General features: G+C 40.5%; 1 protein-coding gene across 2 annotated transcripts; it reads left to right on the top strand.

The window, feature by feature from the left end:
• The first annotated feature begins 3568 nt into the window (after positions 1-3568).
• Positions 3569-25046, top strand: ppm1bb (protein phosphatase, Mg2+/Mn2+ dependent, 1Bb). 2 transcript variants are annotated; one of them, XM_087174075.1, is made up of 6 exons: positions 3569-3963; positions 12403-13245; positions 15588-15705; positions 16299-16410; positions 18227-18284; positions 20235-23126. In XM_087174075.1, exons 2-6 carry the CDS (start codon positions 12415-12417, stop codon positions 20559-20561), a joined length of 1446 nt encoding a protein of 481 aa, XP_087030201.1. In that variant the 5' UTR covers positions 3569-3963; positions 12403-12414; the 3' UTR covers positions 20562-23126. The 2 variants fall into 2 exon arrangements, with proteins under 2 accessions (XP_087030201.1, XP_023262323.1); XM_023406555.2 differs by lacking the exon at positions 20235-23126 and adding an exon at positions 23629-25046 and having other exon boundaries at positions 3571-3963.
• Positions 25047-25775: the final 729 nt, after the last annotated feature.

Here is a 25775-nt window from a genome sequence, read left to right as displayed (position 1 = left end):
CCCTGTCCCTCCCTCCTTCCCTCCCTCCATCCGGCCTGGTACACAATCACAGAGTATTTACCAGCAGGGAATATGTGTGCTTGTATGCGGTGTATGTGTGTATGTCATTTAAGAGGGAATCTTGTGTTGAATGTGTGTGTGTGTGTGTGTGTGTGTGTGTTTGTTTAAGCTCATCCAGATCCATGTAAACACGAAGGATCAGATTTTGTGTGCCACTTGTTCTTGGTGCTCCGGATTAGACGTAACAGTTTTTTAATTTACTCTCCTCAGCTGCCTCCATAAGACGCTAAAGCCATAGCATCGTATCACAAGAGACCCCCCCCCCACACACACACAAAGACACACACACACACACCCTCACCCTCACCCCCTCCCCCACCTCCACCCTCCTCACCCGTCCCCTGAGGTGACCAGGTGGCAGAACAATCACACACAACACCCTGACAGTAGGCTCAGCGGGCCACTTTCCTCAATGAGAAGCTCGACAAGCATCTGTACGTGTGGAAATGTGTGTGTGCGTGCGCGTTTGTGTGTGTGTGTGAGACGGATTGAGGGGAGAGGGGACAAAAGACAGAGAGTTTAATATTTGGGATAAGCTGTGATTGAACATCCTGAGATCAGAGCAGAATGATCAAATTCTGCCAGTGATAATCCCTCATCTTGGAAAATTAAATACCACTCTGCTGCCTCTCTTCTGCTCACTCACACTCTCTATCCTTCTGTAACACACACACACACACACACACACAGAAAGAGTATTTAAACAGGGTCTTAGTCTGACCTGTGTCTCATAACGCTGGTTGGTTCCTTAGGGAGCTGTTCTGATATCTGATGAGTTTTTCATTAATAAGACACAAGTCTAATCCTGAGGGAGAAACACAAAATGACAACGGATAAGCCCCGCTTTTCCCATCCTGCCATCACACACAGTGATTCACTGATACACTATCTAACTAAACATCTTTATACATGCACTTAAACTCTGTGCTTTAATCTCCCCTACCCCAGTTCTATTCACTCCAGCCTACATTTTATTTCTTTGCATGTCTTTGTTATTCAGATCTTTATTTAGAATCTGTTGGTGCAGGAATTGCTCCAGGCTTCTCAAAAACCAACCGACGTAAAAGTCCTTATATTCCATTTTCTTGAGTATAATCTTTTTACAACATTTTTTGTTTAAACAAGCCCATACACTGCACAGTAAAAGCACTGGTATACTTCATCAGCACTGCTTCAGAAACCCACCTCTTTCCAACATTAACACCCACTGCGCTTCACTTCACTTCAGGTGAGAAAGGAGCTTCACTCTCAGGAATCTTCCTGGAGATTGTGTTGTGTTGTATGCATATGTACAAAACATTTATGTGAAGAAATGCAATGAGAGGAAAAGGGTCAAAGGTCTGTTTTATTTCTCACATGATTTCCCAAAGAGAGACTTTGAATATGTCTTGGGTCTAACTATTCATCAGACTGCCGATAGACACTGCACAAAGCTGTCTACTTCTTGACTATCTCAAGTAAGACTCATTCGTCTTGAATTCTGGGTAAATTATAACTTTTTTCAAACTATACATGGTTGACAGAGTAACCGCATCGAGCAGTTTGGGGCCATTCACAACTGTTGTGTCACAATTTTTATGTTACTGTGCCCAGTGACAGTCATATCTCTCGCTGTGAGACCAGGCAGAACTCATGTAAAACACGTTATTCATTACCCATGTCACATGGGGAACCATCTGACCTACTGCATTTTCATGAAAAACTTCCTCATCGTTTCCTATTTTTCCTCAAAACCCAAAACTTGTATCAGGCCAGGGAAAAAATAAAAGACACCTCCTTGTATTGCATTTATTTATTTAATGACTCTGGTCTGACCGCAACAAGAAGTTTGCACAGCTTCTTGCAGGTTCAGTCCTGGCTAGATTAACCTGCTGGATTGCCCAAATGAGTAGTTGGCCTCCTGTTAACCTCTAGCTCCTCCCACTTTCTATTCAATATGTGCAGTTTTCATATACTGAAATACTACCTGTTGGCACTTGTGCAGCCCTGAGGGAAGTTCCTAACTGATCCTAGATGGTAACTTGACTTTGGGCACAGTATTAGTTAGTGTTGATTGCAGGTATGTGTTGTAGGCTGGATTAAGCTTGAAGTTTCCTTTTGCTCTATTAGTTTTCCACTTGACTAGATTCTGTAGAGAAATTGGAGTTCCTCAGGAAACAAGATCCAACAGTTGAGGAATAAACATCTGAATCCCTCAGTGGTTTCTATAGAAGAGTGTGGGAGTGATAATTATAAATGCCACCCCCTGTGACTTTACTATAGGTACAATCAGTGGAGAGATAACGCTGTCATTTGTTTTGACGTATGCAGAACAATATGTGTCCTGCAATAACACAGTGGCCAATGTTCAAATGTCAGTTTGTCCCAGACAAGATGTAGCCGTATGCTGAGAACCAGATAAGGAGTAAAAAACATTATACAATATTTAAAGAAGATGTTGTGGTACAGTACAAACAAGACTACATGTGATTTTGTTATGTGTTTTGTCATTCACCCAGAGAGCAAGGTGGCGGTAAGAGCATATTTTAAGGAACAGGTGTAAGCTGACAACGTTTTTAGTTTTGACTGATGAAAAAACTATAGGGTAGTGATTAGGTTAATCCATGACTATGTGCTGGGCCTCAATAATAAAGGTGATTCAGTTTCTCAATGTCCTTAAAAAGAAGAAAAAGAAAAGAAGAAAAGATTTTTGTCATGCTTGATTTTGTTTTACCATGTGTAACTGTCTGCACAAAAACATTCAGGCTAAAAAGGGGTGGTAGTGGATTGACTGACAACTTATGGTCATGTGTAAATTCTTGAAATACCAGAATTTGTATTGAGTTTTTGTAACAATTAATTTTATTATTATTAATCGTCACCAACTGGCTTGTACATAATGTCATATGTTTATTTTTGTTCAGCTTTTTCGTCATTGTTTTTAAATATGTCCCTTTGTACCTTCCTGGATATTGTTATTGATACTCTGTACTGGGTCTAAATACACTGAGAGCCACCAGAGACCGGTGTCAATTTCCTTGTATACATAAACATACTTGGCCAATAAAGCTGATTCTGTTTCCGCAGGAGACTCCCCCTAGAACCCATTCAAGCATCCCTGCTGTACTTGAATTATGTTGCGCTTGTTATTGACTACGGGGCACTCGGCTCGTGTGTGGTAACTTGAAAACATATTTAGGATAATAAAATTTTTATATCTCAACTGTGCCAGCTTTGGTTTTATTTATATTTTGATTCATGGTCGTCATGTTAGGCTCAAAGGACTCCCACAACAGCGATAGGCGTTTTTATTTCAAGACTGACTCCGCCTCCCCAAGGTAGCTTCGGCGTGCGCAAGTAAAAGTTACGAGTGTATCCTACAGCTCCAGAACGTCAGAGAACTTCGGTAATAGACCAATGAAAATGTAGTTTTGGACAGGGGCAGAGCTAATTGACATAACAAGTAGCCAATTAACCGACGTTTCGCCTAGCAGTTGTAACCAATCACCGAGCATATGCCAAAAATAACACCTCCTCTTGTTCAGCACCCAAAGTCGAAGGATAGCTCTGGCCTTTCAATGGAAGAAAGTGCTAGATTTGTCAGTGTTGTATAATATAACCAATTCTCAGTGTCCATATTTGTTTTGGAACGATCGGAATTGTCTTCATTTAATGTGAGAGACCGAACTGGCGTCAAACATGCGTAAAAATCAACGCTGTCCAAGCAGGGAACCACCGAGAAAGGAATTATCGCCGCTCATCTGAGGCCAATCTCGATTATTTTAGTCAAATAAGGAAACATAACATAGCTAGCCGGCTAACGTTAGCTCCGTAGATAGCTAGGTTATCGACATATCTTCACACAAAAGCAGAATCCAGCAGATAATCAAGATTGGATCTACATTCGCACAGCAGCAGGAAAACGTAAGTAGCATGCTAGTATGTGCGCTAACGTCATTAGCTAGAGTTTGACAACCTAGGGAATTGCGTTGGCTCCAACGGCAGCTAACTGTTAAGTTAACATTAGCACGCCAGCTAACGTTAGCGCATATCAACACACTAGCAAACTAGGCCTTTCCGTGGAGGGACCAGTGTTAAGAGGACTGGAGTTCAGCATGTGGTCAGTGGATTGGTATTTAACACAGAAACGCATTTCCTAAAACAGTCAGTCGATTCATGCAACATGAACTCTGTTGTGCAGTTACGTTAGCGTACAAACAGACCATTTCCAGAATAAAACCTGGCCCTTCATGTGTTTCAAGTTTCAAAGTAACTCTGCGACCGCCAACGTTAGCGAGCCAATTCTGAATGAAGAAAATTTAAAGTAACACCAATGTTAACAGACAGACGACACGTTGGTTTCCAGTTCTTAGTCTGGTCCCAAGCAAGCTAATCTAGCATGGTACAGGCTACATATGCTATAACCAGCTAATGACAGCTTAGCGGACTTTGTCATATTGGTGTCAGTGGTTAGCTTGACATTCTTTTGATATTTCTAACGAAATATATGTTGAAAATAATGTTTTACTTAAACAAGTACACAGCCGCAGACCGCTATAGGTCCAATTAAGATCAGTGAGTAACCATTTAACGATATTAACGTCCAGAGTTTATCGTCATTATGAGTCAAATAAACTGCATGCAGTGCCATTTGGATAGCTACTGTATGTCTTGTTGTGTATGCAGCGACCTTAGAGGGTAATTATAACTACATTGGACCATTTTTACGTCCAATATCTTGTGAAGTCAGTCAGTATATATGAAACGTAGCAGATAACACTTATTGTTAGTCACATGCTGGTAAAGTGTTTATAAAAAGTCATGTTTCACTGCGGCAGCAACACAAATGCTCCTCCCAACACTTAACCGATTCTCATTTGTTCATTTTTTTCTTACCTAGAACATTTCATATTGACTGATAGACTTAAGTATATGACAAAATATAGTGTAACACTTTTGGTGAGCTTCAGTAGTTACTGTGGAGTTGGAAAATAATTTTATGTGAAATGAACTGTAACAAAATATTGTAACTCAAACTAAACACATATAAACCAATAGATAGTCACAATTGTTTTAGTTTAAGCTTTGCTTGTTAGCTCCTCAAGTACCGTACCAGTTGTACAGTTTTTAGTTTGTGCCTCATGCCTAAGTTGATTGAAGGTACTGCAAAGACAGATGCTATGTATGTTTATTTCTTTGTAATATTTTTAAAATATATATTGCATATATCTCAGGCGTTCATAGGCGCAGGGAAGCTGTGTAAAATCTATAGGGTTTGCCCTGACCACAAACATGGGCTTGGTTGGTAACTCCTTAGACATACAGCAGTATAGGTTTATATTGACTTGTGTGATCAACCATTACTTGGAGACTTTTTTGCTAATATGACAATTAAAAACAGCCAACGAGCTCGGGCGTATTATAATTATTATATGATACTCGATGCACTGACCCAGATCAGTAATCGGACCTATCAATCATCCCTATTAGTTTCTTTTTCCCCCATACTGTGATAGGATTGTCTTAAACTTTTAATGCAATGAGGGTTTATTTTTAGTTTGAGCCTGCCAAAACAGAGTCTTCCCTATAGGTTGTTGAAATGGCAAGGTCTACTCTGACTTGACTTATTATTAAGCAGACACTCCACCAGCAATGCAATCAGTACTCCAGCAACTTGTAATGCGTGTCTACTGATTTCATGGCAAAGAAAATATTTGCTTAGATTTTACATTTAAAGCGAAGTTCTTGACTTCCCATTTGAAGAGGACCAAGTGTGTGAGCTGTCTTTTTATTACCCTTAAAGTTTGGGAATTTCATAGGATCTTAGATCATTAAGTGATCTTAACTTGTCTTACTATATTGTAGCATACAATCTTAGATGTGTGGTTAATTCCCAATTCATCATCAGTTTTGTATTGTGCAGTGTTAAAATTGAGTCTGGCAGCCACCCTGCTCACCTTCTTTAGTACATCAGATTGTGATAAGGTGCACAGGTGACCAGTATATGACATCACTTGGTGTTGGGCTGGTGCCCTGAGAGCCAGATACGGGAGGAGTTCAATAGCTGATAATCTTATCTGAGTAGTCACTGTGTCACTACTAGCAGTCACTGTGTAAAGACAGAGGAGCAGATGAAACACAGTGTCAGTGTGAGATTGAGACAGTCATCAAGCTTAATTTTAGACCACATTGGTCTGAACATTGAAGACTTTGCATCAGTTAGAAAATTTTCACTGCAGCAGTTTTCAGTGGAGTAAATCAGTTTGACTGCTGCTGTCTCGTTTGCTTACCTAAATTACTCACTTGGAGCAAGAAGTACATATCATCAACATGAAGGAAATTGAGTAACATTTACCATTGAATCATGCAGATATTTTTTGTGCTGATTTCATTAATGAAATATTCTTGGAATCCTTGGATGCTGTTGCATATTGTAGGACTGGATATCGGCACTAATCTCCCGATTGGATTTTGATTCACAAGTGCACAATTCATTAATTTCCATTTGATTCTTGATGATTCAGTTATTTCAGATCGTGTTAACAAGATATCCGCCCAATATTTACCTAGCTACCCGGCAGGGTCAGACTGAGTTAAGTATAATCCACACACTGCTCACTCGACTTCCATGACATCACATATTGTAGCCAGAGATAATATCTCTTAAAAGACAAAGCAAGAGCTCAGATCAGTATGCAGTCGTTTTTTCAGTCTATCCCTCTCGTAGATGTGATGTATAGTTTTGTCACGAGATAGCCAGGGTCAGCTAAACATCCTGAATTATGACAGCCCCGTAAACTGCTGCGGGTCCACTTTGACTGTAATGTCATTAATGTTACAGTTTACAGGACTGTTGTGACTAAAGTTGGTTCATGTAGCCAGCTGTCAACTATGTTACTTAACTTAAAATAACTTTTTCATAAATGTTGTAATAACTCAGCTTCCACAAAGTCGACATTTTACACATCATGCAGCCTGAGCTGAACTACTTACGTATCAATAGTATACTGCCAAAAAACTACACATGTTTACTGAGAAAAGGCACAAAAGCAAAGATTGATCTTGGGATTTTAAGAATCAGTATTGGATCATTCAAATAAAACTTGTTGTGTTTTTCAGGAAATTGTTTCTTCATACCCAGATCCTCTTTGTTTTAGTTTGTAAGTCACTCTTGTTTTTCAGAAGATTTTAGGAAACTGGTACTTCGACTATAGTTGAGCTGAGATTGTTCTTGAATGGACGGCCCAGATTCAGACAAAATAGAACCTTTTATTACAAACTGTGTTTGACTGCCTCTAGAGCAGCTAGTCAAGTAATTATTAGAGTTGTTTAGTTAAGCACAAATGGCAAATATTCCTTGTTCCATCTTCTCAAATTTGAAATTTTGCTGTTTTTCTGTGTTTTATATTATTTTCAGTTGGATCTTCAGGGTTATGAAGGTTTGGTCAGAGAAAAAAAAACATATGCAGATGTAAACTTGGAAACTGTGATGTTATTCATAGACTAAAATAATAATCTCGTAATTAAAAATGTAACAGCATATTTATCAAGAATAAAAATAATCATAAGTTGCAGCTGTAATTGCCTCTCCCTTCATGTGGAACTAACTTAGAGTTAGAGATGCTCACTAAATTATAAGTTGTGGTTGTGTTGATTGTTAGTCTCCGCATTGTGCACCTTGATGCTTTTGCCTCTAAGGATCAAAGAGATGTATCAATGTCACTATTAGCCTAGCTTTGAAGACTAGCTTTTATTACTCTTGTCATATGTCACTTTTTGTCAATGAAGTTTATGTTTCAGAGCGTATGCTGGGATCTCACAGTCATGAAGTGAAATTCATATTGACTGCCAAAGGAATGAAAACGCATGAGAGCAAGTTTTTCTGGGATGATTTCCATTGACAGGTATGATTCAGGACAGGAGCTGTATGGCCGGCAATGGAAGCACTCCGCTGCAGATTAGTGCGCAGAGTGAAGATGAAGAAATGAAGGGTCAATAAAGTATAGTGAAGTGCTGCATGTTTGATCTGTGCACCTTTGTTCTGTGTGTGTAATAAAAGAAATGTTAAAAGGGAGGCAAGGTCAGTGTTGGTGTATAGTAAAGGTTAAAATAGTTTCAGCAGGAACATTTTAAGAGTGTTGGATAAGATAAAAAGATAAATGTAAATATGTAACAACAGATGTAAGAGGAAGGTGTGGCTTTAGAAGTCATTGCTGTTGCTCAGTGGACCAATTACACAACATAAGCTGTGTCCCAATTCAGTGTTGCCGGCTTCAGAGTCCATATTTCATGACGGAATACGTCATAACAGTTCGACAGGGCTGTTCCATTCCAGAGACTTCTCCAAATGCGGCTGTGAAATGTGACCCGGTGTATCCTTTGCAGTCCTCACTCACTATCCCAGAATCCACTCCGGGTTGGTTAGGTTAATGGTGCATTCAGGTGCTACTTCTCTCCTCGTAAATGTGGTGAAATATCATATGACCGTGTCACATTTATTGGGTGTTTTCCTTCAGATGGTCATCACTCACTAAATCCTTCACATGGACTGGACCAATGAAAAAGCCACAGCAAAGTGAAAATGCTGTGAGACAGAGCTCTGATTATTCTTGTAAGCTTCCTGGAAAATTTAATAATCACGGGATGTCGCAGAAAAATATTATGGATACTTGGTACTGGAACTTGGTACATTGTTTGCTAGTGTCTTTCACGTGTAGAGATGAAATGTTCTGCTGATATTGCTTTGTTAGTTGGTTTAAGGGTAACTCAGGATTATCTAATCTCGAGTTGAGATGCAGGTACAGCTACGTCTTCAGGTATAAAAGAATCATCAAGAGGTTTGGTGTAAAAGACCATTGTGCCAAGTCCATTAACTGTAAATAAATTTTTGGTAGCGTAGTATTCAGATTGAACGACCAATTTAATCACCACTCCATTATTCAGTCGCTATTGCCATCTTGAAACTTTTATGAAGATGTCCTCGTCTGTCAGCTTGGTATGGTACCCACTTTAGTTCTTCGTATAATGTCCCTTATGGGCTCCATTGTTTATCCAGTTATTTATGGCAGCAACACCAAGCCAATGTCTAATGCTCAGCAAAATATGACAACTCAAATATCTGGAAAGTTTCTGGAAAAGGCTTGAATTTTCCTCAGTTATATTACCTAAATTTAAGGTCTTAAACAATCTTCGAGAAGTTTAAAAAAAAAAAAAATTCTCAGACGCTGTGACTCTGAGACTGTAATCTAATCAAAATCAAGTAATCAACAAGCTGTTGTGTCCCTGGTTATCACGTTGTCATGGGAGTTAAACATAAACTTACAGTCCCAGTGATTTGCAACATATTGTGTATGCTTGGATAGTACTGGAAGCTGTGTGTTAAACTCTTCTGAGATAGCTTTAACTGTTTTGTGTGAGTATGACTGCTTTCAGAGCAGCACTAGGGACTCTCTGCAGCATTATGTAATCCCCCGACCTTCCACTTCCCTCTTCGTAGCCAGTGGTTTTTGGCAGACGTGCGTCTCAGCATCGGGGGTGTTAGTTTTGACCTGTGGTTACGGCATGGGTGACAGCAGTTTTGAGGGGGTTAAGTGGTTGAGAGTTCCTGGTTTCAGTGTGATGTCTCAGTGGAGATATTTTCTGGGCTTCTTCTTGTGTGTACGCACACACACACACACGCGCGTGTGTGTGTTTTTGCCAGCAGTCTCTTGTAGCGTTGTCAGCCAGAGAAATCTCATAGTATTTGCATGTGTTCTTGCAGTCTGCACGTCTCCTTTCAGGGTCTCGCTGCTGCGACTGCTTTAATGGATGGATGATGCAACTCCCCTTTCCTCTCTCTACCAGGCAGCTGTGTGTGTGAGTGAGTGTGTGTGTCAGAGCAAGTGAGAGAGACATGGAGAGGGGGATGTCGTTGAATGAAGCTTAGCCTGGATGTTTGCACTGCAGGGTGGGTGGTTGCTAGGCAATGGCAGTGTGTTTGTTTTATTTTTAGAGAGAATCACTGCTGGTGAACATAACAGATTTCTCTTTCTCTCACACACATATGTGACACTGTTTCCTATCATACATGAACATATAGGCTACTTTTGAAACTCAGTAGCTGATGAAAGCTTGATAGAGGGAATTCTGTTTATATAATCATTTAGCTGGAAAGCACTAGAAATGTGAATGGCGTGGCCCACTGCCCCACCCTGGACATGAAATCTAAACCGGCCTGGCGTATTTATAGAGCGCCTTTTTCTCGCACATAGACCATGACACTCCACTACACATGCACTGAGCAGACACACACACACATACACGTTCCTGTGAAACCAGCTGTAGTCACTCTCCTTGCATGTACCAGCCTTTTTTGGGCACACGTCTGTCATGCCGTGTGTGCGCTCATGTGGGAGGTTATGCAGAGCGAGAAATCAATATGTTGAAAAAAATAAAGACACACTCAGGGCGCTTTCAATTTTATCGCTTTTTATTGATTTCAAGATCTCATGACTGCCACAACCCCAACTAAGCAATGCATAGTGTAAGTAGCTCCATACTGCAGCAGTTGTTGACATTTAGGTTCAGAATTGATTGGTGTGATGGGAAAATATAGTGCAGGTTAAAATGCCAGGGATGTGGTGTTGTGCGTTTGGATACTGTGGCCAGTGTAAGCACCAGGAGGGGCTGCTGGTGTGTTCAGGTGCAGTTGGTAGTAAAGAACAAGCAAAAATGACAGAAATAATGACCAAAATAATATATAAAATAATGTGTCTTTTCATTGCGTATAGTAGAATAGTCAGAGTTCACATTTTAGATTTCCTTTTCAACTGTAGCTGCAACCAGGCTTTTCAGGGCAGATGACTTATTGTATAAATTTCCTGCATTATATACATCGGAGATGTTTTGAAAGCCTGCCCTTCATGTTGAAGTGTTACCCATGGTGTGTTCAAGTACGATTCAATACTCCAAAATATTGTTGGATCCCTCTGTACTCGAAACTAATTTCACAAGTGTTTTAATTCCATTTTTTGTCCATTTCCCGTCAGCTACTAAATCCTTTGTCCCTTCAACATTCTGGAAAGATTTCTCTTCCCCTTTTGCCTCTGAATGATCACATAGCAGCTTTAGTTATTAGACTACAAAGTAGCTATTTCAGTTTGATTTTTTTTTTTTAACCAAATTTCTTAAAACAGCATCAGGAGATGACCACCTCTATCAGCTTGTTCGCACGTAGCATGCTGTCACAGATTCCCAGTTTAAAAAAAAACAAAAAACAGTTCATCCACTAACAGACCAGAGATGCCATCTGCGTGGCTGACTACATCAACACCAATAACTAAGCCTTTGATAGTGATCAGCTCATGATCAGAGAAGAGTGTATGGTGTTAAGAATGGACAAAGTTTAAGTAAAGACCAAATACTAACCCTCCCAAGTGCGATTTCATTCCCTTTCAGCTCTTGATAGAAAGAATTTCAGACCCCACATCACATCAGTCATGTTAGTTTATTTCCCGCCAGCAGGTTAACTAATAGTATTAGTTACTGTGTGTCGAGAGTGAAAGAGGCTCTGTGTGCTCAAAGAAGCTTTACAGCTTCAGTGTAATCCTCAGCTCTGTGGTTCCTTCTCTGCTATCTTTGTCTTGTTGTCAGGATCTCTGGCTCTCACCATCCATTAAGTAATTAAAAGTGCCCTGTAATATTAGCACGAAGCAGCCTAGTGAACTACTAACACAAAAAACCTGCGATTTACAGAGGAATTTATAGGTCCAAGAATATTAAGTAATCTTGATATCTGTAGGTCTGATAAAAGGAGTCAGTTGTGCTCACATTTGTTTAAAACATTGAACTGAAAAGTTACCTGAGCATTGAGGCAATGCCAGCTTCTCTCCTCATTTGAGTTCTCATTTCTACTATCACATTCTTATTCTTTTTGTGAATAAGAATCCCTACATGCTGATATTGCCTATATTCTTTCGATTATTATATATTCTAACTATATCCCAACTGGTCCTGGATTTGGAGGCTGAAACAATATTGATGTCTGGGGGTTTCAAAATGCCATAGATTTGTTTCTGAAAAGAATTTTGAGAAAGATGCGTACTGGACATTTTAAAGTTGAAAAACTATCCCCTGGTAACACTTTTTTCAATTTTATTACCTCAAACCCAGCTCGACAAATACATCAGTACTGATTTATCTGCTAATATTGGCCAAGTTTTCAGTACAGCTCTAATTCTAATTCTGTATACAGTATATTTGTGGTACAGTAGTGGATTAGGTTAAACATGGCTGACTTGGTGAGGGATAGATTATCTGATTTGTCCTTGCTGCTGATGGTGTAATGGTTCCATTTCTATGTTTCCTGCTTCTCTTCATCTCCAGCTATAGGCAGCAATGGGTGCATTCCTGGACAAGCCGAAGACAGAGAAGCATAGTGCCCACGGTGAGGGCAATGGGCTGCGTTATGGCCTGAGCTCCATGCAGGGGTGGCGGGTGGAGATGGAGGATGCCCACACAGCTGTGGTGGGTCTCCCCCATGGACTCACCGACTGGTCCTTCTTTGCTGTCTACGATGGCCACGCAGGCTCCCGGGTGGCTAACTACTGCTCTGGCCACCTGCTGGAACACATCTTGTCAGGGGGGGCCGACTTCAGTTCAGGACCCAGCTCCGTGGAGGGCGTGAAGGACGGCATCCGCTCGGGCTTCCTGAACATTGACGAGTACATGCGCAGCTTCACTGACCTGCGGCAGGGCCTGGACCGCAGCGGATCGACGGCGGTGTGCGTGTTGCTCAGCCCGACCCACCTCTACTTCATTAACTGCGGTGACTCGCGGGCCGTGCTGAGTCGAGACAGCAAGGTGGGCTTCTCCACCCAGGACCACAAGCCCTGCAACCCCCGTGAAAAGGAGCGCATCCAAAATGCTGGAGGCTCAGTCATGATCCAGAGGGTAAACGGCTCCCTGGCTGTGTCCCGGGCCCTAGGGGACTACGACTACAAATGTGTGGATGGTAAGGGCCCCACGGAGCAGCTGGTCAGCCCTGAGCCCGAGGTGTGTGTGTTGGAGCGGGCGGCCGAAGGAGATGAGTTTGTGGTGCTGGCATGTGATGGAATCTGGGACGTCATGTCCAACGAGGAGCTGTGTGAGTTTGTCCGTTCACGACTCCTGGTGTGTGATGACCTGGAGAAGGTCTGTAACTCAGTGGTGGACACCTGTCTGCATAAGGTAAGCTTTTTTCCCCCACGTATATTCTCACACATTGGAAGTGAAAGTGTACACATAGATAACTGCTTTTAAGAATTTGTATTTAAGAATTTCGAATGAAAATGTTAACTTAAAAACTAAATAATAGTCAAAATACAATATTGAAGGAATACTGGACAGAGCAGTATCCTAATTTAAAATATCCTGGTGATACTGATTTGAATGTGTAAAGTAAATCTTGACTTATCGGTTCAGACATTCAATTTACTTGCGCATGTTTTTGAGTATTAATGAGGAGACTTGATTTGCTCAGTTGTTCTGGTTACTGTGACACAAGCAAATAGTTAAAGCTGTTGCCTCTTTGCTTTGACTAAATTTGTGATTAAGTGGCTGGTGAAGAGGGTTCAGTATTGCTTGACTTATAAACATTTAAACAAAAAAGCGACCTGTATTTTTCCTATTAAAAATACGATACGTATAATCATCAACTATACTAAAGTAAATGATGGATAACAACATCACAATGTAAGAAAAATGATCTAATGTTTAATCGAACTTAACATCTCGCAGTGAGAGATCAGATAAATCAGATGATGAATAATGTATAACTGCTTTCACATCAGTCCCTGTCCGTTGGCCTTCTCAGTCTATCGATCCAAGATGAAGCAAGAACCAACTCTTTGCCTTAGCTGAACTCATCCACCAGTCCGCATCTTAGACTTTTTCCTTCCATGTATCGTTTAGTTTTTGTGTCTGGAGCACTCCCAAGAACCAGCGAGTGCACAGCAGCCGGGTTATTTTTACTTTACTGGATGGGTAATCTCAAGTAGCAGCCACACGCTGTCATAAATCTCCTCTGCTGCCACTGCCTTTTGTGATGTATGTGACACTGTACACTTACAGAAACTTACTCTGAGCACATTGACTTTTACATGGTAATGACAAGGTGACTAGCAATTGGTTTAGGGCCAGAGCTCTATCTTGGCTGTAACAGACTGTGTTCCCAGTGAATGCCAACTAGTGTGCTGCCTAATGTTTAGACAGTGGCTTCCAGCCTGATGTTGAGTTGTTTTTATAATACACATACTGCAAGAGAATAAATTCCCTAAAAGTGCTAAGAGGTTCATAGTTAAAGATTTTAGAGCTGAAGCAAAAAGTGAATTAACAGAGAAATAAGTTGGCAAGTGTTTTAGTAAATGGTTAATCCCCCTTTTTAAATTAAATTATACTAATTTTAGCTTCTCCACTGTAATGATTTACTTTTTTGTATGTTACATGATTGTAAATTAAATATGGCCTGATGGTCTCAAAAAAACAAGACATTTGAAGAAGACGCGTTGGACTCAAGGAAAATGTAATGAAAATTAATTTTTGGTTTAAACGAGTAATCCACTAATCAGTAGTTCATTAGCCCTAAAAAAATTAAAGATATTAAAAGGGACACAACAATTGTAAAAGATTATTTGGAATTATCTTCCAGTAAGTTGCTGAATAAGGTCAAAGTGTATGACAGCGACATGTCAGTTTATCACAGCCAGGTTGTTTTGCTGTAACTGGAAAAAAAACCTAATTTAAGACATTTGAGAACATGCATGTTAGCTTGTCTTCTGTTGTCTCCAAGTCACAACCCATCTTTCTCTTATAATCCTGGCAACAGCACAAGAAAAAGGAGTTTCCGTTAAAGGTGTCCCGTAAACAAACATAAGTTGTATTTACATTGAGTGTTACTTACAAAAATGACATGTATGTATCCTTGAGGACCAACAAACATTGTGAATACATTTCTTTACAATTCATCTGACATGTTTACTGTTTAAAAAAAATCCTTCTCCAAAATGTTGAAATTGTCCAAAAGTACAAACTTAAAACCTCTCTTAAAACATAGGTAACCTACATTATTACCAGCTACTATTGCTCACCATTTACACCATGTGCAATCCTCCTCACTGGATAGCTTTGCATAGGAAAAGATGTAAGAGGTATTGTTGAAATATAAATAAGAGCATGCAACGTTGCTTGTTTTTAAATATTTTTCAGCAGCAAGTTTATCCCTTGATTCTTGTGATCAGTGATGTTTTTTTCTTTTTTTTTTTTTTTAAATAGCGAGAAAAAACACCCTGACTGTTAGTTTTCTCAGATTTATATTAACCAGGAAGTCTGTGAATTTATTTGAAATGAGTGAAAGGACCGTTACTGCTGCCTAGGTTCCTGGTCAGTGAACCAAAACATTGCCAATATCATGCTGATCTTTCAAACCATATTTGTGTCAAAGTTGTTCAAAAGTAATAATTTCCATATACAATAAACAGTCACAAAATAAACCTTATGTACTTCATAGATTTGTATTTGTTCTGTCTCTGCAGGGGAGCAGGGACAACATGAGTGTGGTGCTGGTGTGTCTACCTGGAGCCCCCAAGATCTCAGACGAGGCTGTGAAGAAAGAAGAGGAATTGGATAAATACCTGGAGACCCGTGTTGAGGGTCAGCACGCTTGACACACATGTACACCCACACCTTCACACACCTTCACACACATAAACATGATAGACTGACGGTATGCATTTATCATTGGTGTTCGGTCGGACACAGTCATATTCATCTAAAATTAGCTTCATGAAGACTTAAAAAAATGGATATAGTTTGATAGTTGATCATCATTAGTTTCAGTATTTTTGCAACTATCACATCTGTATTTGAAGCTTGGGCTGGATTATTTTAAACAAAATGCCTACACTGTGCTTTCCACCCAGAAATCTTTCAATGCTTTTTTATTTTGAAAAATAGTTTTTTTTTTTCAAAAAGTTAACTGAAACGTGTGGCCACATACTGTGCTCAGTTTCTGTGTACATAACCAGGACAAAATAAACATTCTTTAGGGTAGTACAAATATTTGAAATCTGTCTGCTACACAGTCAGTGCTGCTGCAAGCAGTGGCGTATCGGATTTTTCCACTACTATGGATGATTTCTCAGCCTCTGCAGAGAAAAGTGGCGGTTTATAATATATCGTAACCGTGCTTGAGCATTCACCATAACCTCTCACAAACCCCTTGTCCTCTTTGTGTTTGTGTGTAGAGCTACTGGTAAACTGCGGGGAGACGGGAGTCCCTGACCTGGTGTCTGTCCTGAGGAGCATTGCCACAGAGAACATCCCCAACCTTCCACCTGGCGGCGGCCTGGCCAGCAAGTAAATACGCAACTACGAACAACATTTAACTGCATGTTATACACTTCAAACTATTTATTTACTAACTTTGTTTGTATAGCACCATTCTCAATATAGTTACACAGTGCTAGTTAACAAGGGACATGAGAGGCATGAATAGGATTATACAATAAAAAGAAAAGACAGATAAATATAAAATAATCAGCCAAAAGTTTCTTTATTAATCACCTTGTCTATAAAATGTCAGAAAATAGTGAAAATGCTATAATTTTCTAGAGTGATGTAATAAATTCCTTATTTTATTTGACCAACTGTCCAAAATCCAAAGGTATTCAGTCTAATGTCAGATATGACAAAGAAAAACAGGAAAATCTTGATGTTTGATATTCTGCAACAAGAGCAACGTCGTCAATTTCTGTTTGCTTGAAAAAATACTAAAACCATAACTTTGTTATCAAAATAGTTGCAGGTTAATTTTATGTCGAGCAACGAATGGATTGATCATTCTAACTGTGCATCAATGAGATAAAATAATAAATACAGTGATATGATGGTATCCAGGAGATTTAAAATCATCAAGTCAGTGAAAAGCCAGTTTCTCCTGTGCTCCAGGAAAAGGTTTTTGACTGACAACTGAATTTATTTAATTTTCATGATTTCATTGCTCTTGAATTTTTTTAATCTTAACTTTATTGATTAAGTGCTGATTACTTGATTATGTTTGAAGTTGACAAGGAGCATATAAATGCGGTGCAACATTCAGAGTGCAGACAATTAGCTGATAAATTATTAGTTGATTAGATACTTTTTACACACATCTGAAAACACAAATCCCCCAGATTGTCCGGTTCCAGCTTCTCAAATGTGGGAATTTCTGGCTTATCGTTGTCTTTAATTCTATCAACCCGAATATCTTGAGGTCTTTGGGTCAGACTAGAAAGTTTGTAGTTTTTAGGAATTTGAAGACATCGACTCTGACTCTTTGTGATATTATTTAGAATAATCGACAGATAAACTGATACTGAATTGTTACTGTAACTTTAGTAACACACAGTTGCATGCATTTTAACATAGACCCAGTGTTGCCAAGATGAAAGAGAGAAAAAGTACCTAAATCAGAGCCTGCAACCCACAGTCATAAAAATGAATAAAAAATGGTATGTTAATTTAGGAAAGGGTTAATACATGTCTTTTCTATAATATTGCATATAATACTACATGTTCACATGTTACAGTGTTGACATATATGAACAGATGTAAGTTTTTATAATTTATATAGCACAGAGCCATGGCAAAATAATAATTGGAATAGGAAAAAAAAAAGTGAGTTGACTTAATTGGAATAATCTGAAATGACATTTGGTTTTTTACGCTCATCAGTTATCAATCAGTGCCTGTCGGGCTGAGCCCACTGAGCTCAGCCCACTGTCATTCTCAATCATTCTACTTGGAGGAGAGGACGGGTTGATTTCTTGAAATATAGCTTCACTTGTTAGAAACTACATAAATGGTACAAAAGGTAGCTCACATTATCACAACCCGGGCCAAACAATTTTTACCCACTCTATTAAATAAGAAGTGGAAATGGACGTACACATAAAAACTTGATGATAACACTCTTCAAAACACCTTAATGTACATATGAATAAAGAGATTCTGTAGTCTCTTTATGCACGACTAGCGGATACTCAAGTATCCACTCAGTTGCTTTCTTTCTTCCATTTATAATCTCAATCAATATACATTTGCAAAGAATGAACAGAGACTGTTTATGTTATGTCGGGTGGTGTTCTCTTCTCTAAGCAGAGAGCTGTGTCCTACTTGTGTGTGTTTGCAGACGCAGTGTGATCGAGGCGGTGTACAACAAGCTGAACCCTCACAGAGAAGAGGAAGGCGTGAGTTAATCTCTCTCTAAACCCCTCACCTCTTCAACCTTTCACCCCACCCCCTTAACATGACCACATAAACACACACCAGCCCAGACAAGGACACTCTTTTGTGTGTGTGTGTGTGTGTGTGTGTGTGTGTGTGTGTGTGTGTGTGTGTGTGTGTGTGTGTGTGTGTTAGAGAATATGAACGTGGTTAAAGTGTGACAGAAGGTGGAGGATAGACTAAACAGAATAGCCTCGGCAAGCTTAGTGGAACAGGGTTCACTGCATTCCATGTTGAAAAGCATTGGAGGCATGGGAGGTCACCTTCAATTTGTATTTATAATTGAAACAGGATATATAGCTAGACCTTCAGAAACCTATTGAACTCCTCAGCAATGACCCCTTTAAACCAGCAGGCTGATGCTATTTAATGCCTCACAAACCTGTTTTAAAAAGATCTCAATTTGACAACTGAAAGCATGTCAAAACATGTCAAGTGTAAATTGATTGAATAAACCAGCGATAATATTCCAAACTTTGAGGAAAATTAATACAAATTTTTTTTAACGATAACGTTAGATATATGGCTCTTGATGCTGATAAACTAAATAGCTGTAATATCTTAGTCAGCAAAATGTGTCAAAACAGCAAATTAACTTCTTAGATAGAGCACGTCATTGTCAAATTTACTGACCGACACAAAGCCAAGTGAGAAGCTTTGATATATATATGATGTGCATAAATACAGGCACTTACGCAAGCACAGGTATGAAGAAGGAAACTGTTATTGCTCACCTGTTTGAGAAGTCTTTATTCACTGTCTTTTATAAAGCTATTGATTGACCATCACAAAACAGCCAATAATAACTTTAAAAAATCATTTACTTTTAATTTATTTACAGTTTTCAGTCTTTTTTTTTTTTAATCAGGTGGGGAATCAACCAGTAGTACAATTCAGTTTTACTAGAACATTTCCAGGAAAAAACCTTATAGAAACCTTTTAGAACAAAGCCTGAATTAAAATAAAAAATGTGCTGATTTTGTAAAGTAATAACTACTCTGCACAGACCTTGTAATGGGTGTTTAGTCTGAGTAACGTGAATGAGTGGGATAAAACACAATCACACAAGTCCTACATTCTCAGACACATTTTTCCTACATACATCAAAAACAACAAAAATGTAAAGTAATTCAGTTCAGTGGTTAATTTTGTCCTGGAGTGGTAATTTCATTTCTTAGTACATTATAAAAAAAACATAAATTGCACACTGAATTTTCATCTTAAGACTTGGAACAAATTCCAGTGTAATTTGAAATACATGGTGCACAAGGTGGCTACCAGGAAGTAAATTCAAAATAACTGCATTCCAGTATATACAGCTACAAACAATATAGCAACACTTTAGGCCAGTGGAAAATAAAGCTACATAATCTGAACACTAATGTCATCTCTAGATTTAAGTCAAAAATTCTGCCTCTGTTGTAGGAAGTTCATGTGTAGATATCGAAGGGAAATCTCGCAACCAGCATCTTAAAGACACGGCTGTGAAGTTTTACAAATGTTATTCTGAAGAAAATATGGCTGTCAGGTTCCAAACAGTCTGGGTGTGTTGGTGGAGGTGTGTGCGGATGTATGAGGTCACATGAGCGTATTTGTCATATTAATGTAATGTAATGTGGAGTCTTGACTTGCAGGCTCTTTTCTCTGGGCTGTGTGGGTGCTGACCAACCCCCTCCTATCTGTTACACCATACAGCGAATATCACAAAGGGTTGTTGGTCACAGGGTCAGAGGTAGCGCTTGCATGGGCTTGTCCAACTGGCGCAAGAATGTCTCTGACATTGTCACGCTAGTGTGTGGTAGATATTTGTGTGACAATGATGTGAGTATTGTGCCGCTGCTTGTTAGATGTATATGTGTGTGTTTGACCATGGAGCGTGCCTGCAGAGTCTGACCCCTGGCGTGTCACCTCAGGCCTGTGCGGGGGGAGAGGAGGAGAGTGAGGAGGGAGGTGGCAGTACGGCGGCTCATCTGTTGGAGGCTCTGCGGCAGTTCCGCCTCCACCACCGGGGGCAGTGCCGCGCGGTGCTGGAGGAGTCCCTGGCCGCCTACCACCTGCGGGGGGAGAGCACTGCCGAGGGAGCAGGGGAGAGAAGGAGGACCTCAGACGACGGCAACGACGGCCAGGAGCAGCCCGCCTCCCCTCCCTCTCCCCCCTCGCCCCCGCCCTCACCTGCCACTGCAGAGCTGGAGGCCAGCCAAGATGCGCCCGCCCCCGAGTTTGATCCCTCCTCTGACTGAGCACCCCGCCCGCATACCCACCCCCTCATCTGCCCTTCCGACCCCTGAGCTCCAGTCAGATGTGCAATGACCTCTCCTCTTTCCCTCATCACAGAACTTGAATGGACACATCGGCCATTTCCGGCTCTATCATCTTCTGCAACCTCAGCTGCCATTGCCATTCATGAATATATCAATGAAAAAATGGCTGGAAATAAAAATGGCCCCTCTGTCTATTCAAGTTCTGTCTCTGAGCCATATACATACCATCTACGTAATGAGGACTCTCTCTGATTTGTTTCCCCTGTCCTCTGATCACCTTGGCTTGGATTCCCCAAACTTGCCAGCCACTTTTACAACCTTACCACACAGACTTATGTTTACAATAGCAAATAATCTAAACCAATTATTATTAAGTGCAAAAGTGGCTGGTGAAGCAAATAAATGAACATTGCACTCCATGATCTACATTTACCAGTGTTGGCTTCTGGCTGATTTCCCACCTGACTCCCCCCCTCTCCCCCAGCCTCACCCCCACACCTGCTTACAGTGGACGAACTGACAAAGAAAAGGAGAGGAGACACTCTGAACCGCAGCTGTGTCTCCAGGCCTACTCCATCTACAGACTCAGAACACACTCTTTTGTGTATATGTATGTATGTGTGCGTGTGTATTTGTGTGTGTCTGCATGAGTTTGAGAGACCGAGCAAAGAGACCAGTCATCACTACAGAAATACAGAAACTTGAGTGTTAGCCCTTTTATCAGCATGTTAGGATTGTTCAAATCACTGGGCGATTTAACCACGGAGGGATGCTGGTGTGGGTTGGTGTGTATTTGTAGTTTGAATGACAGTTCACTGAAATCATTCTACCACCACATATCCCTGATTCCATATCGCCACAGTTTAGTAGACTGCCTCACAATCATGCACAAAGGTTCAAGTTTGTTCCTTTTTGGTGTTACTCTGATGGATGGAAATGTGTCGGTAACACTCAAGAAGGCTACTGTTAGCACTGGTATCATGCTATTGTTAGCGTTCATGTGAAAACACACCTGAGCATAAGAGCAACTATTCTGAAAAAACACATCTCAGACGGATGAAAGTTGAGCTCAGTCAAACCGTGTAGAGCTGAACCTGACAAGTTTGACATAAAAAAAAAAAAGTCTCTGTAAGTGATTAACTCGCTTGCTTTAACTAACAACATGGCCTTTCACCTAGCGACACCCTCAGGCTAACTTATACCTAAAGTTGACATTTTAGCACACATGCTAAACTGTTAAATGTTACCATGCTGTCATTTAGCATTTAACTTGTTAACATGCTAACATTCAGCATGTGATGTTTGCCCTATTGGCTTGCTAATATGATAACATTTATCATGGTGTTCGTCATCATATCTCAGAGGTATTCTGTGATGAACTGAAGTGTTTGACCTGATGATGGCGCTAGATGTTCGATTGGGACCACAAATGTTTCTTCTAAATATCACTCCAATCCAGCAATTGATTAACGTACTGCACCTCTTGACCAAAATTTTAGACCAGCCAACCAACATCACATCCCTGATGTCACACTGCTCGCAATGTCCAGTCCAGGCCTTAAACACCTGATTTAGCACCTGTACAGTCTGTTACACCTGGACAACAGTGAATGTGTTTTATGTGAGATGGTTGCGTTTCTGAAATCAGTTCAAAGTATAGCGGAAGTATTAATGTACCTGTTTCTTTTTTGTTTTTTTTTTAATATAAATTTTCCACAGCTCAAACTGCCAGATGCTGGTGTTAACTGTGGCTTTATGAGTTTCACAGCTTGATAAAAGCCCCCCCCTACAGCATATTTTATTCCTCACAGGTTATGACTCAATATCAAACTCTTACCTCATTGTGGAAGTTTGATTGAAACAGACTGCTGAAGCTACAGTGTTTATTCTTCCCCTTTGACAGCAGGTAGAGGGAGTCCGTATAATGCCCTGTACCCAATGACTCTGGTAATGCATGCACTGCACTTATCTTTTACAATATCTAAGGCACTTAACTATCGGAGGGGAGGTTATGCTAAACACTGTGCGTGTGTGTGTGTGTGTGTGAGTGTGAGTGTGTGTGTGTGTGTGTGTGTGTGAGAGAGTGTGTATGTGTATGTATGCGTGTTTGTGTATGTATGAGTTGTATTTGTATGGGCTTACATGGGCCAAATCAGTCCCACACAGTTAAAAATGACAAATGAACAAATAAAAATGATTTGAGGTATAATGCTACGATTTTGTGTGACGTGTATGAGTATCTCAGTGTGAACGGGCTGCACAGCTGTGTTTCCTTTCTGCCTTTTAGTCATGTACCAAATGAGTCACCTTGAAAATGTGTAAATCAAGGTTGTGATTAGGGATTCAAAAAGGAGAAAAAAAATGTGTTTCTCCATCGGATGTGAGTTATATATCATGAAATATCACTAGTGAGCCGAGGATAATACGGTTCAGAGGAATTTTTCAGTGTCCTTACAATATTGAATGTGTTGTGTATGTGTCTGTGTAGGCTGTGAAGTGTTTGGGAACAGCTCATGCAGAAAATAAATCCTTACCTTCCTCGCCCTCCTTTGACAGCTTTTAGCCTCAGCCTAGACTTGTAATTTCATGTCATCTGTTTAAAGACATTTTAATCTGTTGCCTCTTTTAAAACAATAGCAACTCTCAGGTTTGAGACGTGTCAAACAAAATAAACGCCTGCCGTTGATTGAGCTGGCGGCGACGAGCGAGAGGGAAGCTGCGTAGACTTGTAGGGACTCCATTCTCTCCATTTCTCCCCTGTTTTTCAGTCTGACAGTTGGCCTCGTGATTCTCCGCAAGGTGAGTCATCAGAGGTCTGGGTTCTGGTTGTGTTAACGTACAGGCTGGGCAGGGGAATCTCACTCACTTTCACCATTATCCATTCATTTTTAGTAGATAAAAGAGGGCAGTGAGGTTCAAAGTTTGCCATTGTTTAAGGCATCAGGAGCTGTATCTTTACTACTGTGTGAAGTGGAAGACGCAGCAACAACGACCAGAAAAAGCTAACGCGCATCTCTCCATCTCTTTTGCTTTTTTACTCACCCAGAGTGCCGGTGAGCTGGAGGACCCCTGGTAGCCGTGGCGACGACCCCCTGTCTCCTCCATGGTGATTGGTGCATCCGCCCAGAGGAGGAGTGTGTCTCCATTGCGCCATGTCTTTCTCCACTAAAAAGAGGACATGTGGTGTGTGTTGGAGTGCGTGAGTGTGCGTATGTTGGTTGTGCATGTGTGTGTGTGTTTGTGTGTGTGTGTGTGTGTGTGTGTGTGTGTGTTTGCAGCAGTGGGACAAAGACGACAAACGACAACAACTACACACACACGCATACTGCTTTAAACCTGGAGGAAAAACAAAATCACTTTTCAGACATGTCAAGATTTTATGAACTGAAGCATTGTGATGGTAGAGATGATTTTTACCATTGAGGTGTTTTTTCTTTTCTTTTTTCTTGAATGTTGACATTGAACACCAGACTTCACAATGACATGAGGACCTATAATTTGTGTGTGTGTGTGTGTGTGTGTGTGTGTTTGTATGTGTGAGAGACGAGTTTGTGAGTGTTTCGAGGAGGGCCAAGAGAAGACAGATGGTGGACAAAGACTTTATATGTACTACTTCTCCTGGACGTTGTTTTTCTTTTTTTTTTTTTTCTCCTTTCTTTTTTTTTTGTGCTCCTGGGTCTGATAATTGCCTAACACCCTTGCTTCTCCCCTCTTAAAAGACACACACACACACTCTCTCTAACACACACAGACACACCAAAATCATAAACGCCCCTCCCCACCCAACCCCGCTTCCACCTGTGCACGTATGTGATGTGCCACCTTCGCAGGGCACTGCATGAGGACTTTGGTTCCACATGTACAGCTACGTGGTTTTCTCGTCGACCCGGATGGACAGCCATTGGTTGAGATTGACTGAACCCGAAGGACCTCTGCGCTCTGATTGGCTCCTGCCGTGTGAGAAGTGGATTTTTTTTTTTTTTTACCTTTTTTTTTTTTTTCTTTGCTGATACTATTAGGATGATGACGATGATAATCATGATGGGGGAAATGGGAGGTTATTTAGTTTACTGAAGAGCCGAGTGCAAGTTGGGACTCATGGAGGCGCGGTGGTGGGTCGGGTGGGTCGGTTGTTGTATCACTGGTTGGACTTCCTTTAGGAGGAGGGGTTAGGGCAGGAGGGTGGGGGTCAAACAGGCTTCCCCACCTCCCTCCTCACCGTTGCGGTTGGAGGTACACATGACAGCGGACTGTCCTGACAGGAAAGATTTTTTTTTTAAATTTTTTTTTAATGTTGTCCATGAGGTTACTAGCTGCTCGCTGTGTAGAGTGAGTGAACTCCCTGTTTTAACCCTTTTCCTGGTTCTCAGACTGCATTGGTAATGTTTGTATTGCTGTTGTTTGATTGCACTCACATTTGATTACAGAAAGCGTCTATATATGAAATAAAATACCTGCCAAGGACCCAGCGGTGGCTGCGTATTTTAATAAGAGTAGTCACGTCATTTGTGGGTGTTTGTGTACGTTGCTGTGGCTTCATGGAAGCTGTCAGCGCCTGTGTAATCTGCGAATGTTGTTTGTCACTTTCGAAACAGATTTACAAAAAAAGGAGGACTTGGTTATCACTCATACAGAAAGCTGCAGCCTACATAATTTCCGTTTTCAACGGTTTTAGCTTGTTTTGTCTCATGTTTGTTATTCCTTCTTTACAGGATGAACTGTGTTACAAGGAGGGTTGTGCATGTGGCAGCAGGGTGCTGACACATACAACTTAAAGTTTGACCTCCGAACGAAATAAAGAACGTGCAGAGACTTTTCTGCAGGTGGGAGTATAAAGTATTTTATTATCCCTTGCAGCAGCATAGAAAATAAAGAAAATACACCCAAATATTTAAAATCTAACAAAGAAAAACTGGATTGTTCAAAGGTCAACAGATATCTGACAGAAAAACAAAGGTTTGTAACTATAAAACAAGTATGTGACAAAAATGTGATCTGTGGGGATCGTAGTGGACTAGTGGTTAAGTTGCATAACATACAATGTTACTGCGACATCCATGGGTTAAAATTCAGACAATCTGTTGCCTCTAAACTCCACTATCTGCTCTCAGACAAAGGCAAAAAATGCCCAAGATTAATTCAAAAATCATAGTTGACTGCAAACGTTTGGTCAAATTACAGGTTTTGTTAAAA

Source organism: Seriola lalandi, unplaced genomic scaffold (genome assembly GCF_002814215.2).
Source record: "Seriola lalandi dorsalis isolate HSWRI2012SDOR001 ecotype SW California unplaced genomic scaffold, Sedor1 jcf7180002054311, whole genome shotgun sequence".
Taxonomy (NCBI): Eukaryota; Metazoa; Chordata; class Actinopteri; order Carangiformes; family Carangidae; genus Seriola; species Seriola lalandi.
The sequence above is the reverse complement of the archived record's forward strand: the minus strand, read 5'-3'. Positions and strand labels throughout refer to the sequence as shown.

What these genes read in the sequence shown, in the direction of transcription:
- ppm1bb (XM_087174075.1), top strand. Translation starts at nt 12,415, where the DNA reads ATGGGTGCATTCCTGGACAAGCCGAAGACAGAGAAGCATAGTGCCCAC. An exon ending in CCTGGAGACCCGTGTTGAGG is followed by an intron (nt 15,706 to 16,298) that starts GTCAGCACGCTT and finishes GTTTGTGTGTAG; the next exon opens with AGCTACTGGTAAACTGCGGG. An exon ending in GGCGGCGGCCTGGCCAGCAA is followed by an intron (nt 16,411 to 18,226) that starts GTAAATACGCAA and finishes GTGTGTTTGCAG; the next exon opens with ACGCAGTGTGATCGAGGCGG.